This window comes from Umbelopsis ramanniana (assembly GCF_025399195.1).
Source record: "Umbelopsis ramanniana AG unplaced genomic scaffold K450scaffold_3, whole genome shotgun sequence".
In the NCBI taxonomy this organism is placed as follows: Eukaryota; Fungi; Mucoromycota; class Umbelopsidomycetes; order Umbelopsidales; family Umbelopsidaceae; genus Umbelopsis; species Umbelopsis ramanniana.
The window spans coordinates 20,822-34,943 of record NW_026252089.1 but is presented as its reverse complement, the minus strand read 5'-3'; the positions used below and the strand labels follow the sequence as shown (position 1 = coordinate 34,943).

At 44.0% G+C, this 14,122-nt stretch overlaps 8 protein-coding genes across 8 annotated transcripts; 3 read left to right on the top strand and 5 right to left on the bottom strand.

Moving 5' to 3' along the window:
- Window positions 1-2,049: 2,049 nt before the first annotated feature.
- K450DRAFT_219903 (uncharacterized protein) lies at window positions 2,050-2,944 on the bottom strand. The gene has a single exon (XM_051585451.1). The coding sequence runs from the start codon at window positions 2,826-2,828 to the stop codon at window positions 2,226-2,228; it is 603 nt and encodes a 200-aa protein (XP_051448772.1). The 5' UTR covers window positions 2,829-2,944; the 3' UTR covers window positions 2,050-2,225.
- A 289-nt stretch (window positions 2,945-3,233) lies between these two features.
- Window positions 3,234-5,463, top strand: K450DRAFT_204174 (uncharacterized protein). The gene is made up of 2 exons (XM_051584720.1): window positions 3,234-4,099; window positions 4,196-5,463. Exons 1-2 carry the CDS (start codon window positions 3,386-3,388, stop codon window positions 5,408-5,410), a joined length of 1,929 nt encoding a protein of 642 aa, XP_051448771.1. The 5' UTR covers window positions 3,234-3,385; the 3' UTR covers window positions 5,411-5,463.
- An 8-nt stretch (window positions 5,464-5,471) lies between these two features.
- Window positions 5,472-6,152, bottom strand: K450DRAFT_219900 (uncharacterized protein). The gene is made up of 3 exons (XM_051585450.1): window positions 6,076-6,152; window positions 5,891-6,010; window positions 5,472-5,820 (listed from the first exon to the last, which is right to left on the bottom strand). The coding sequence occupies exons 1-3, from the start codon at window positions 6,091-6,093 to the stop codon at window positions 5,557-5,559; spliced, it is 402 nt and encodes a 133-aa protein (XP_051448770.1). The 5' UTR covers window positions 6,094-6,152; the 3' UTR covers window positions 5,472-5,556.
- Window positions 6,153-6,155: 3 nt separating this feature from the next.
- K450DRAFT_219894 (uncharacterized protein) lies at window positions 6,156-7,140 on the bottom strand. The gene is made up of 5 exons (XM_051585449.1): window positions 7,043-7,140; window positions 6,981-6,983; window positions 6,688-6,802; window positions 6,567-6,625; window positions 6,156-6,471 (listed from the first exon to the last, which is right to left on the bottom strand). The coding sequence occupies exons 2-5, from the start codon at window positions 6,981-6,983 to the stop codon at window positions 6,280-6,282; spliced, it is 369 nt and encodes a 122-aa protein (XP_051448769.1). The 5' UTR covers window positions 7,043-7,140; the 3' UTR covers window positions 6,156-6,279.
- Window positions 6,918-8,510, top strand: K450DRAFT_219891 (uncharacterized protein). Its single transcript, XM_051585448.1, has 3 exons — window positions 6,918-7,314; window positions 7,395-8,058; window positions 8,126-8,510. The coding sequence occupies exons 1-3, from the start codon at window positions 7,060-7,062 to the stop codon at window positions 8,407-8,409; spliced, it is 1,203 nt and encodes a 400-aa protein (XP_051448768.1). The 5' UTR covers window positions 6,918-7,059; the 3' UTR covers window positions 8,410-8,510.
- A 202-nt stretch (window positions 8,511-8,712) lies between these two features.
- K450DRAFT_219888 (uncharacterized protein) lies at window positions 8,713-10,996 on the top strand. Its single transcript, XM_051585447.1, has 3 exons — window positions 8,713-9,229; window positions 9,309-10,078; window positions 10,178-10,996. Exons 1-3 carry the CDS (start codon window positions 8,825-8,827, stop codon window positions 10,827-10,829), a joined length of 1,827 nt encoding a protein of 608 aa, XP_051448767.1. The 5' UTR covers window positions 8,713-8,824; the 3' UTR covers window positions 10,830-10,996.
- On the bottom strand, window positions 10,997-12,405 carry K450DRAFT_219884 (uncharacterized protein). Its single transcript, XM_051585446.1, has 3 exons — window positions 12,049-12,405; window positions 11,714-11,979; window positions 10,997-11,640 (listed from the first exon to the last, which is right to left on the bottom strand). The coding sequence occupies exons 1-3, from the start codon at window positions 12,302-12,304 to the stop codon at window positions 11,164-11,166; spliced, it is 999 nt and encodes a 332-aa protein (XP_051448766.1). The 5' UTR covers window positions 12,305-12,405; the 3' UTR covers window positions 10,997-11,163.
- On the bottom strand, window positions 12,406-14,048 carry K450DRAFT_219880 (uncharacterized protein). The gene is made up of 3 exons (XM_051585445.1): window positions 13,813-14,048; window positions 13,530-13,731; window positions 12,406-13,457 (listed from the first exon to the last, which is right to left on the bottom strand). The coding sequence occupies exons 1-3, from the start codon at window positions 13,989-13,991 to the stop codon at window positions 12,507-12,509; spliced, it is 1,332 nt and encodes a 443-aa protein (XP_051448765.1). The 5' UTR covers window positions 13,992-14,048; the 3' UTR covers window positions 12,406-12,506.
- Between the last annotated feature and the right edge of the window lie 74 nt (window positions 14,049-14,122).

Genomic DNA, 14,122 nt, shown 5'->3' with positions numbered 1-14,122 from the left:
CCTTTACTCTCAAAAATGCCGTGCTTAGGTGCTAGAAAAAAATCCAAAACTGCAGGTGGCAATGCCAAAAACAAGGTGAATGCAGCGCAACTACAGCAAGACTTGGACCGTCTGAAGTCAAAGGTTAGTGAAATCGTAACTACGCTCGGGAGCGTGTTATGAGTATGATTGGTATATTGATACACCAAATATCTCATCACAGAATGATCGAAACATCAACATCATTGCAGCCCAAACAGAAGAACTAGACAGACTTCGGCAACAAATATCCGAGCAGTCAAATAATACCAATACCTCTAACAACGAGAACCTTGTAGTATTGCGACTCCGAAATAGACAAACTTTGGAAGCACTTCTGGAGAAGGAGAAACTTCTTCAGCAACGGGATAACGAATTAGAAGCACTACGTGAAGTTTTGGAGGCAGAGCGTAAAGCCCAGCAAATCGACAGTATGGATATCGTGGTTCGTCCAGTCGAGCAACGAGACGACGAGCAGTTAAGTAGGAAGGAACTGGAGCTATCCGAGCGAGAGAGGCAACTGGAGGACGATATACGAAAATGGGAGTTAGAGCGAGCTGAGGTCGTTAAGCCAGCACTGGAGGAAGTGGAGGAGCAACTCCGGGAATTAAAACTGAAGGTACTTTCATGCTTCTATTTTATTTTTCGTTTCGCGCGCTGCACCATATCTACTCAGATCACTGATACTTGACATGTTCAGAACAACGAAATACTGGCAAGATTGTCTGATCGTGAGCGAGAACTGGAGAGATTACAAGTACAACCCAAAACAAGGAGACACTCCATTATGAATGATGACCAGGCTAAAAAATTCCATCGGCTGACCATGGATGTGGAGAGTGATAAATTTGCATTGCTAAAGTTACAAGAACTTGCAGCGGATCTGAAGGTATGAATGCTATCCAGGAGATATAAAAAGGCTTTTGTTCCTCAATATTGATCTTGTATCCCTTTGACCTTCAGGCACAAAAGTTCAGCCATCAGGCATTACTGGAATCACATGCTGAGACTATTGCAGAAAAGGATAAACTACTTCAGGAGCAACAAGATATTCTGTCAAAGCTTCAACAGTCCCACGACAGTGCAACTTCTAAATTACTACGTGAGCAAAAGCAGAGCCTTAGTCAGCTAGAGGAATTTCATAAGCGAGAAATGGAAAAATTACAGTCCAGGCTCGTTGATGCAGAAAAGCGAACTATCGATGTCGTTGACAGCGAAGTAGAGAAAGTGCTACATGAATTTGAATTGGCAGAGCACTCACACAACATGAAGGTAGAGGAACTGGAGAGATCACATAAAAATCAAATTTCCATGATGGCAAGAGATCAGAAGCAGCAACTTCGGGTATTGAAGAGTCGGCAGCATGATGAGACAAAACGGTTAAGCTGGCGACCATCCTCTGGAAATGACCAAGCTATTGTGACACTACGAAGTACCGGAGGACCGGGCGGATCTTGTCGAAGAGTACCTACCATGATGGATGAACCTAGGTCTCCGGACTTGACGCCGAGGGATAAGAAAAAAGTTCAAATTTATGTTTCCAGCATATGCAGTAACTTGACTGTAAGTTAGGAATCACAGTGCGTAAACTTTATTGGGATGCAGCAACTAACAATCCAAACCTTTTTTATTTTTTTATTTGCTTTATCAGATCAAACAACGACAAGAGCATATTGGCCATGTGCTATCGACTAATAACATAAAGTTTGAAGTTATTGATGTCGCAGCAAGTCAACCTGCCTTGCAATATATGAAACGACAAAATAATGGAGGAAGTACTCGTGGAAGAGCAAAGGAGCTTCCACAGGTTTTTGTAGGCGGTCAATATCGCGGAGTAAGTAGTTTGCTCAATTAGCATCCAACGAAACATGGTATAAATTTACATTCTAATCCATTTCCACTATAGCAATACCAAGATCTCATAAATGCGGTAGATCAAGACGACTTGAAAGAGTTCCTCCAATGCATGGAAAAGGGAGACGATATCACAATGACAATCTAGACAATAAAGCTGAAACCAACCCCTCATTCGTTCATTCACATAAACATAATCATAAGCAACTTACATTACACTCCTTTTCCAAATTCATGCAAATATACTACTTTTATTTTTTCCCAACATTTTTTCTTACAATCAAAAATGTTAATGACAGCTTTCAGGTTTGAATGATGTGACAATGATAAAGATTAAAATTCTATACATATTTTTAGTTGGAAGCTCCTCTAAGGTTGTTGAAAAAACGCTTGATGCTGTCAACAAACTTAGTAGCGGGATTTCCTTCCTGCTTGTTGTCAGCCTGAGGTGTCATAGGCTGGGTTTCCTTCACATCAGCGGGAGGCATTTGGGCTTCAGGAGAAGTCAAGACATCCTCTTGATGACTGTCAACTTCAGCATGGAATTCTGCGGCACCCAAGGATTTTTCAGGGGCAGCAGCAGAACTGCTGGCGTCATGCTGGTGACGGTGTTTTTGAACGGGTTCAACGCTCTCCATGGCTTCTTCAGCGGCTTCAGCAGCGCTGGCAAGGACAGCAGCAACAGTATGGGTGCCTGCAGCATCAGCGACTTCGTCCATTTGCCAGAAATCGGGCATGTCATCGGACACTTTCTCTAACTTCTTGGCTGCCATAGTGTCTTTTTCCGACTTAACAGCATCGTTCACAGCATTACCAGCAGTTTCCTCTCCAATACTAGAAGCGTTGACGAAGATTGCGGCGGCAACCAAAAGAGTAGCGGTATAGAAAGTCTTCATATTTTTTAATTCAAGCTTATAACGTGCGTGAATCGAGTACCTTTGGTTCATCCACTGCATTACAGGGATTTATATACTTTTAGCTAGAAACCCATTTTCTATGTTGAAAATGTCATTAACCTTTATTTGTTCCATTGTTGTTGTCAAATCATTTGCTAATAGTACGCATTCCATACTGTCCAAACATTAATTTTTGCCTTATCTGTCAACAAAAGGACTTTTTACTCATTTAAAGCAAAGGAACAGATCCTTCTTGCCCTGGGTAGTTGAAATTTAACGTGGTCAGTCTTCTCTAGGTATATTTTAATGAGCAATGTGTTCGTTGTTCTGCCCAAAAAAAGTTAAATGCACATTGAAATGTATTTTTGCGAGATAAATATTAATAACACTGTAAACTTGTATATTTGTTGTTGACGTTTCCGACAATCAGGAACAGCAACCATTCTGTCCAGACATGTCCACGGTGGTGCGTTTTTTTTGGCAGGCGTACAGCATTGAAAGGTGCTTGTGCGACTGGGAAATCTTAATGTCAAAGCTCTTACCCCGCACAATTCACCTTACTCAGCTCGTATGAATACCGACTCAAACCAACCTTACCTTTACTCCACTGACATTCAATGACCACACAGAACCGCAATGTCAAGCTGTTAGTGGCGAATCGAGGCGAAATTGCCATTCGCATTCTGAATTGTGCAAGGGAGCTTGGCTTCGAGACCATAGCTGTCTACAGTGACCCTGCCGATATGTCTCACACTCGCTTCGCTGACACTAAAGTTCAACTTCAGGGTGGACCACTAGCGTTTTTGAAGCCGCAGGCATTGCTCGATGTCGCCAAAAAATGCGGTGCTACTGCAGTTCACCCTGGATACGGGTTCTTATCGGAATCAGCCGAGTTTGCCAGACTATGCGCCGACAATGGAATTCTCTTTGTTGGTCCCTCCGTGACCTCCATTGATCAAGTAGGCGACAAACTCTCAGCCCGACAAATTGCTCTCAATGCAAAGATACCAGTGGCACCTGGAACTAAGGAGCCTGTTCAATCTGCAGACGAGGTACGCCACTTCGGTCAGCAATATGGATACCCTGTTATGCTCAAAGCCCGCGACGGAGGTGGTGGTCGAGGTATACGAATGGTTCATAAACCGGAAGATGTCGAAAGCGTATTGCAACGATGTATCAACGAAAGCCCTTCCAAGCAAGTATTTGTAGAAAAGGCTATTGTGGGTGCCAAGCATATTGAGATTCAAATTCTGGGAGATAAACATGGTTCTGTGGTTCATCTTAAAGATAGAGATTGCTCGGTTCAACGTCGATTTCAAAAGATTATAGAGGTATGTCTTGTAGTATTGCATCGTTAATGAGATGTGTATAGACTAGTTTAGTCAAGTTAACTGAAAAGTACACATTTGTTGCGCGGCCCCGTTTAGATTGCTCCTTCTGTTGGCATTTCACCAGCTTTGCGCGCTAAAATACAACAATCGGCCATCAGTTTGGCACAACACATTCAGTATGATTCGGCAGGTACCGTGGAATTCTTAGTCACGCCAGCTGATCAACAGTATTATTTCCTTGAAGTCAATCCTCGTATTCAAGTGGAGCATACCATTAGCGAGGAGATCACAGGGTTGGACATCGTTCGCTCCCAGATATTGGTTGCCTTAGGAGAATCGCTTCATGGCTTAGGGATCTCCCAGTCGAAAATCGACAATGCTCCACCAATGGTCTCAATTCAGGCTCGTATCTGTGCCGAAGATCCACAAAGAGACAACATGCTCTCGGTTGGCAAAATAGTTGATGTAGAATTTCCCATGGGTCATGGTGTTCGTGTGGATACTTGGATTCACGCGGGTGCCGTTGTTTTGCCCCATTTCGATTCCCTGCTAGCCAAAGTGATTGTCACCGCCGAGACATTTCCAGTTGCTATACAAAAACTGAAAAGATCCTTGCAGTATACTCTTATAGAAGGAGTCAAAACCAACAAAGACTTTTTACTTGCTTTGATTCAAGATGAGAAATTTCTTCATAATGATACTCAGGATGTCAATGTCTTGTTTCTGGAAGGAAGAATACCACATCTTTTGGAGGTTAGCCGTCAAGCGCTTGGAAAGGCGACGAAAGCTCAAAACAGCAGTGGAGATCAAAGCGCAGCTTCCCAGCCCAATTCACTTCAATTCAAGCCTGGCGATGTCTTCAACATTGAGCTAACGTCCACTGACAAGTCTATTTCCAAACAAGTCCACTCTATCAAAGTGCAAGATATTTCCATCAATAACTTTCCTGACAATTTCAACTCTGCCATTGAAGTAGCATCATCATCAGCCAATAGCCTTGGCAGTAAGCTTCAGCTAAAGCTCTCTAGGCGTTCTGCAGCAGCCGACTCAGCTCTACGACGAAAGGCTATAGGCGAATCTGGCGAGGTTGCTTGCCCTATATCCGGCATGATCACTGAGGTCAGCGTCAAACCGGGAGACAAGATTGAAGCTGGCCAAGAAGTATTTGTGGTCAGTGCCATGAAGATGGAGACGGTTATAAAAGCATCTATTAGTGGCCGGATCAAAGCGATCTACGCCAAAGCGAATGAGCTTGTTGATGCTGGTGATCTCATTGTAGAGATAGCTGAACAGAAAGACAGTAAACTTTGAAAATAAAATTGAATTGTCCCATCTCTCCACTTGTACCTGAGCACCATATACAAAAAAAAAAATTACCAGACGTGAATAATAAATACTGAATAAAAAAAGTAAAACTTGTATTTTGGTGAATTTGAAGGTGTACTGTATCTGGCAAGCTAGTCTTTCTCTAAATTAATGGACTTGCCAAACTTGCTGTACAAGGCCTTCTTCAATTCTTCCATTTGACCGTGCACATCGTCCATCTGGCTTTTGAGATCATCGATATCAGCCTGCACTTTTTCTGAGTCGCTTGTTATGCGTTCAAGAGCCTTGTCGAGCGGCATATGTACAAAGGCGTCTCCAATTTTGTATCGTACAGGTTCATCCTCGTCTGCGAGCTCAAGCTCCATCGACAAATCGTCTAGGTACTCCTTCTCTTGCTGTAACAACAACAACCCATCAGTGAAATTCTCAAAATGCAAACACAGCTGTACAGTGGGGACCACTCACTTTCAGCTTTTCATACTGTTCCTCGAGATCATCAGTCCTGGTGTTCAATCTGCTGAAGGAATTGATCTTTTGTTGATCTTCCCAGGACACTTCCACTTCCTCCTCGTCCCTCTCGTTCAGCTATTGAAAATGAGCGATTAGTTGGAGGTCTGCATCAAAAACTGTACATTGTCGAGTATATCTACCATTTTTATGTTGGACATGGTCGGTGATCAGCAAAAAGGGGTGCAAAAGCGGCTGACTGGCTAGCCAGGGAAATTTTAGTGGCAAGCGCCGATAGAAAGATTTACGCGTTGGTATGTGCTGGCATATTTTATTAACGTGAATAAGGCATAAAACATAAAAGAAGCAATGCTTGTGGGGTATAATATCACTCTCTCTGTCCGTCACTACTTGTAGTTCCATGTATTGGTACCTACAAGATTGGCATAAGTCGATTCGCGAGTCAATTTTGCATATTTTTCCTCCAGCTTATCGAGTTCCCTTCGATGTCCCAAATCAAAAGACTTTTGCTTGGACTGCACTTCCTCGAGATAAGCTGTTCGCTTTGCTTCCCACGTATCCTTTCTATTCCTTTTTTCCTATTCCGAGAGAAAGAATGGTTAGATGATGAGGTGGAGAGGATCTATTTGCGTTATTTCATGGAAATGGCGTGTAAACTAGAGGTAGCACGTACTTCGTTGTAACTCTCTAGTTCGATCTGTATATCCTTTAAAGACGCTGCTGTTTCTTGCGCTACGTTATAGTATGAGTATCATTTGAAAAATTTTCTAAGGACGAAGCTGCGTTCTCCTTACCTTGTTGAGAGACGTTGCTCAAGTGGGTATCGAGATTGCTCTTTATAGATGTGTATCGTTCACGGCTTTCCACGAGCTTTTTGTATTTTTCAGCAAACTCATTATCTCGGGATATCTTCTCCTATTGTCCATGCGTAAGTAAAATTTGTATGTTAGTATGAAGGAGAGGTCACCCACTGTAAAAGACGCATTGCACCATACCTCAAAAACTTGGACAAAGGTATCTTGTTCTGTTTCTAACTGTTGCTCGCTGACACCAAAAAGAATGTCTCGAAGTTGACCGACGTCTATACCATTGATAAGTTGAGCTTGAGACTATGGATTACTGGATGAATATATAAGTTGTTCGCATTACCTTCTATTAGTGGTTGAATGTCAGGCATAGGGTCGATGAACGTGAGACAGCAGCTCCCTTCATGGCCGAGCGGAATCAAAAAAGGACGGTCACTACGTTATTACCTCAACTTTTTTTTTTTTGAAGGGTCTAAAGACACTGTCATGAGCACCGAAGAACAAAGCCATATCCTCAACACCGAAGAGGTTCAGGAAGTTGATGTCGAGGAGTATACTGAGGAGGAGAAACAGCTTGGACAAGCCTTCATTCAAGCCATTATAGATGGTGATCTGGTGAGTTGATTCGGATCTGCTGCAAGCCACTCCCGCTTGCTCTAGGCAATAGCCACGCGACTAACCCGCCAGACACTCAGGAAAAAGCCAAGGCGTTGGAAAAGGAAGGAGCAGACCTTGTGTACAGAACAGAGCAAGGGCGAACGCCATTGCATTTCGCCGCAGAGCATGGCAAGGCTGATATCGTCCAGTGGCTTCTATCAGAACGTCATCCCTACAACCTTGTTGACTTGAACGAAGTAACAGCTGGTGAATTAGCTCTTCAAAATGGTCATGTTGATATTTATGAGATCTTAGTGGCGGAAGGCAGCCGAGCAGAATTGATCATTCGTGCCTTGCAAGCTCATTTTGCCAGCGATGAAGAAAAAAATCAAGTGGTGAATGAAGAGTATTTGAACCAGAAACTTCATTACAGCGATAACAAGCTTATGGACGAGAATGACGATGCTGTTATGATGGGCTGGGAAGCTCCTTTGATGGTCGAGCACGCCAAAGTCATGTGTCCCAAAGAAGGTCTTGATGTCCTCAATGTCGGATTCGGCCTTGGTTTGATCGATACCGAATTGCAAAAATATAAACCTCGCCACCATTTCATTATTGAAGCCCATCCCGATGTATACGCTCACATGAAAGAACTTGGTTGGGACAAGAAACCTGGAGTGACTATTCTCTTTGGCAGATGGCAAGATGTTCTTCCCTCCATGGAACAATCTTTTGATGGTATTTTCTTCGATACCTACGGGGGTAAGTAATGTGGTGTGCTAACTTCCCATCATGGGCGCATACTCATCGTTTGATATATTCTATTCAGAATTCTATGATGATCTTCATAATTTCCATGAAGCTGTTCCAAATATTCTCAATGAAGATGGTATCTACACATGGTTCAATGGCCTAGGAGCGACCAACCAGTTTTTCCACGACGTCTATTGCCGTATTTCAGAAATTGACTTGCGTGAAATGGGATTATCAACAGAATACATTGAAATGAAAGTGTCGACAGCCGACGAAGATGGTGTTTGGGAGAATGTACGACAGCGTTACTGGGTGTTAGACACATATAAACTTCCCATCTGCCGATTTCTGACGCAGTAATAGAAATAGACTGACGGCTTTTTTTGTACAGTAAAATTTTCCCTATTCCACTGGATTGTATTAATTTTTTGGGATCCTGTGATTGACAGGTCAAAGCTGACTGCGGCGCCAGTCAATATGATTACATGAATAACCCCACATAATGTTAAAGAAAGCCCAAGCGCGTTAAAGCTAAGCATGAAACTGTCCATATTGCATTAGCCCGGGCATGGTTTTTCTTCGCATTAATTGAATACCCGCACACCTTCAAAGTGGTAGCGACTTTAGAAGAAAAATCATGTCGACCTCTGGGTCACTTTCCAATCATGGAAGGTTGGGATAGCGTCATGAGCTCCTCCTACAAATTTTTTCTTTTACAATAACCAAAGCTACAGACCAGCCAACCTTCCTCACTTCTTTCTTACTTTAATTCAGCATGAGTCAGATTTCAGCCTCCAAGCAGAAGAGACTGGCCGCCAAAGCAGCCCGCAATTCAGCCAAGGCTGCAAAGAGTGGAGAGCCAACACCAGTAACCTCAGGAAAAAGCACACCGGCCTTGTCGTCATCCATGAACAGTTCATCGGATGATCTCACTCTGGAAAAGCTCAATCTCAAAGTGGACCGTACTGCTACCGGAGTCTATACTTCCCAAGAGCGCTCCAGAGATTTGAAAATCGAGTCTTATTCGCTTAACTACCACGGTCGTGTGCTGATCGACAATGCCACTATTGAACTTAACTTTGGCCGAAGATATGGTTTAATCGGTGCCAACGGATCTGGTAAATCCACGTTTCTGCAATCCCTTGCTAGCAAGGATATCGAAATCCCAGGACACTTTGATGTAAGCAATGATGCTCAGGGTCATTAATAGTGCGGAGTCGAACTTACCCCACCTTTTTAAATACGCTGCTCTTTGCTAGATTTATCTGTTGAACCAAGAAGCTGAGCCTGAACGCAAAAATGCTGTGGAAACCGTCATAGAACATGCGCAAAAGGAAGTGGCACGTCTTGAAAAGCAAGTGGAGGATATTTTAGGTGAAGAAGATGGGGCTGACAATCCGATTTTGGAAGATATCTATGAACGAATTGAGGGTCTTGATCCTTCGACATTTGAAACCAGAGCTTGTACCCTTCTGGCCGGTCTAGGATTTACTACGCAACAAATGGACAAAAATACAGAAGACATGTCTGGTGGTTGGCGAATGCGTGTGGCGCTTGCCAAAGCTCTTTTCATTCGACCCACCGTTCTCTTGCTAGACGAACCTACCAATCACTTGGATCTGGAAGCTTGTGTTTGGCTTGAAGAGTATTTGAAAACCTATGACCGTATCCTTATCATTGTTTCGCACTCACAGGATTTCCTCAACGGAGTGTGTACCAACATGATGCATCTTACTCATAAGCGCAAGTTAGTGTATTATGGTGGTAATTATGACCAATTCGTCAAGACCAAGGAAGAAAATGAAGTCAACCAAGCCAAAGCCTATCAGAAGCAACAAGATGAAATTGCTCATATCAAAAAATTCATTGCCTCCGCTGGTACCTATGCCAACTTGGTGCGACAAGCAAAGTCCAAGCAAAAGATCATTGACAAGATGGAGGCGGCTGGTTTGATCGAAAAGGTTGAACATCCCCCACCGTTCAAGTTCAGTTTTACTGATACCGACAAGTTGCCTCCTCCGGTACTCGCGTAAGTTACATCGGATGTCATGCGACTTGAGGTATTCCTCAACCTTGGACAAAAAGTCGACGTGTTTCTAACCTCTAATCCTCTGTTTGTCAATCTCAGCTTCCAAGATGTGTCCTTCGCCTACAGTGGAAAGATGGAAGATTGTTTGTATCGAAATGTTGAGCTTGGCGTTGATATGGATTCCAGAGTTGCCTTGGTCGGACCCAATGGTGCTGGAAAGTCGACGTTGCTAAAGTTGATGAGTGGAGAACTGGTTGCCACCGGCGGCCGTGTCCAACGGCATACCAATCTCAAATTGGCCAAGTATTCACAACACTCCAATGACCAGTTGGATATGGATGTCAGTCCTATCGAGTACATGAAAAAGCAGTTCCCTGAAATTAGCACCGAAACAGATTTCTGGCGTCGTCAAATCGGTCGGTATGGGTTGACGGGTACGCATCAAACCTCGCCCATCGCTCATCTATCCGACGGCCTCAAGTCCCGCCTTGTGTTTGCAGAATTAGCCATGGCCCATCCTCACATCATCCTCCTGGACGAACCTACCAATCACTTGGATATGGAGTCCATAGATAGTTTAGCGGATGCCATCAATCGATTTTCTGGAGGCGTTGTACTTGTTTCTCACGATTTCCGGTTGATCTCTCAAGTTGCAAAAGATATCTGGCGATGCGAAAACGGTCACGTCGAACCATTTGAGGGCAGTATCCAGGATTACAAGGAAGCACTTCGCAAGAACGTCAAGTTGTAAATGGCTATGTTTCCACCGCCTGCATCTCAATTTTTCTTTTTTTCCAAATGAATCTGACACCGAAGAAAAACCCCAATTCAGCCTCGCTTGCTTGCTTACCTTGTTCTTTCCCTGGTGTCTTTTCTCTTCTACTCTAGATTTCTTTTTCTCATGTTATGCTTGAGCAAATTTGGACGTTATTATTTGTTTTTGGATGCAATATCCTAGCTTTATGCATGTGTTCAATAAATATATATCCATGGTATTTTTAAATGGAGCTTGTGACAAGAAGTAAATGGCACAAATAAAAATATTTTTTTAGCAATAGAAAAGCTAGGAGAGGGGTATGCTGAAATCAGGCGTGATCTGGTGAATGGGTAGCGGCGTCTGGTTTGTGTTCGTCTGAAGATTGAGTAGACGTCGAGGGTATGATGGTGCCTCCTGAGCCAACAAGAACACGTAATCTTTGGTTTTGGCGCACCGATAGTGGATCTTTAATAGAGGTACCTGCCACCGAGCTATGTTCTGACATGAGCAGAGGGCGAGGGTCGAGCAGTTCATCCAGGGTGGTGGACATGCGGTTAGAGCTGATGGAATCTCTATAGCCATGGCTGCCTTCGGACGGGGTGTTCATGGAAATTCGTTTGGAATTAAATGGTGGTGGCGAAGGAGCATACATGCGCTCATAAGACATATCTTCGTCCTCTTCAGCAAAAAATTCCAGACCTTTACCGGAACCGTTGCGTTGCTTTTTCCGCCGAATCCAGAATACCCAAGCCGCTATGACTATGGCAGCAAATGCCACTACTCCTCCAACCGCTCCTCCAATGATCTAAGCCAAAACTGTTAGTTTGTAGCACTCCACGTCACGCAGAAGAAAAGAACGATCGGAAATCAAAACTTACTGCTGCATTGGGTCCGCTTGAAGTGCTTGTACCAACGCCTTCGCCAGCCGGAGCAGGTGTGATAGTCACCAACACAGCTGTGGTTGAAACGATCACTTCATTGTTGGAGGTATAGGATATTAGGCTGAAAGACGTGGAGAGCGATGAAGTGGTTGCCGGGACAGACTTGGTAGGAGGATCTGTGGTGGTTGTAGCAGTAGTGGTGGTTGTAGTTGTAGTTGGGGTGATAGAGGGGGTAGTAATGGATGAAGTGGGTATAGAAGGGGCTGTCAGGATACAGTGCTCAGAAAACAAACAACGCAAATAGTAGTCATGAGTAGATTTTCACCGCGTACCTGAAGTGGTTGGAATGCTAGTGGTTGGAGCGGAGGTAGTGGTAGGAGAGGTCGATGCAATGGTGGTGGTTGTTGGAACTGATGTAGTAGTGGTGGTTGTTGTTGGAATGACGCTGGTCGTTGTTGTTGTAGGGTCGACTGTGGTGGTGGTAGTGGTAGTAGGTGGGACTGTAGTCGTTGATGTTACATCTGTTGTGCTGGTAGTAGTAGTGGTGGTAGCCGTGTCACCGCTTGGAGTGGTTGAAGCTGGATCCATAGTTTCTTAATAGCCTCACTTGGAGGCAACAGATAAAGAGATGGAAGGAAATAAGGCTGGGGGCATTTTATTATTTTATGTTTTTTTTTTACTTTCGCCAAAAAAAGGGTAAAAGACGGCTTGGCAGAAGATTATTTTTGGGCATTGAGCCACTGTCTAGTTTTCGCCGCTTTTCCGTCCGTCCGGCTGCTATTCAAAAAATCTATTCTCGAGAATCGGGCTTCCCGTAGTGAATATCGTCTTGCGTATCAGGTTTTATTCCAGTTGGAGAAGGTAGTTGTTCTCTCTCTGTGCCAAAATCATAGCCTTCTGATTGTCCATACTCTGTATTGGCTCGTGCTCTTTGCGCCATCAGTGCAGCGACGTAGTCAGATTGAGGAGCAGTAACCGAGCTTGCTTCGGTCGGTGTTCCATAGCTTGGGTTATAGTCTTCGTATCCAGCACTAGGAGGTTGATTCATATATTGACCTGCATACATTGAATCGTAGTATCCTTGGGAAGGTTGAGATTGAAGGTCGGAATGGTGTTCGTCCTCCATAACAGCTGCAGGTGGTACAAACGGTCTCATCGGAGAAGCTCCAAGCGCTGTTTGATCAGGATCTCTAAAGTCGCTTTCGACCATGTCGTCCCCATAGAAAGGCATATTTTTTTCTGCTTGCTTGCGTCGACGGACCCTGCAAAACCATATCAACCCAGCTATGAGACTAAGACCAGCTACACCGCCCACTACACCACCAACAATAGCTCCGGTATTGTTAGCGGAGCTTGTAGCGTCACCAGATTGCTGTTGGGAAGCTGTTTCGCTAGGCACTGCAGAGGAAGTCGCATCGCTACTGGTCATAACATCAGTGCTAGTAGGTAGAAGCGTATCACTGGATGAAGTGAGCGCGGCTGATGACGAATCTGTGGTGGAAGTCTGAGTATTTTGTGCAATAGATGAAGCCGACGATTCTGAAGTAGAAGAAGGAGAAGAGATAGATGATGATGATGATGATGACGACGACGGAGATATGTCTGGCGTCGTGGGCGATATCGGATCAGTTGTCACAGGTGAAGGTGTAGTAGGATCAGGAGTAACTGAAGCAGAGTCACTCGAGCTTGGTGCATCAGTGGTGGTAGAGTCGCCTCTCTGGGTTTGGGTGGTGGAGATCGGCTATGAAAAGAAATTAGACAGGTGTGACTTGCAAAATTAGATGGTGGGTGGTTTCAGTCAACTCATTTTTACCTGGTCAGTAGGAGTAGTCGATGCAGAGTCTTGGGTTGTAGGAGAAGAAATTGCCGAGTCAGAAGATGAATCAGAGCTGGTTGAGAGTGGTATGGAAAAGGAGGAGGAGGAGGAGGTTGGTATAAACGATGTTATGGAGTCGGGAAAAGAAGTGTCAGTTCTCGAACGCTTATGAGAGCTACGGGAGCTGCTGATGATTAAACTAGGGTAAAAATCCCTTCAGTATAATTCATCTTCCTCTAATTTATTCTCTTCTATTCAATGAATCCAACTGTTTATTTACCTGGATGAACCATTGTTTCTATTATGGCCGTTTCCATCAGAAGCTTGCCTTGCTTTTAGGTGTGCCACGGTTTGTGTGACGTTAGGTTGTGCAAAGGTACTTGACAATTGCGCACAGACACCGAGAGCGAAGAAGCCGATGAAAGCCAAAATAACATGCAGACGAAAAGCCATCAACATGTTTTAATTCGCTTTGTGTGTCAAAGGTTAAGAGGAGGGTGGGTTATAAGAGCGAAGAAAGTGAAAAAGAAAAATAAATAAAAACAAAACTAGCAATTTTTTTTTGGGTGAATAACAAAAGACTGTCAGCG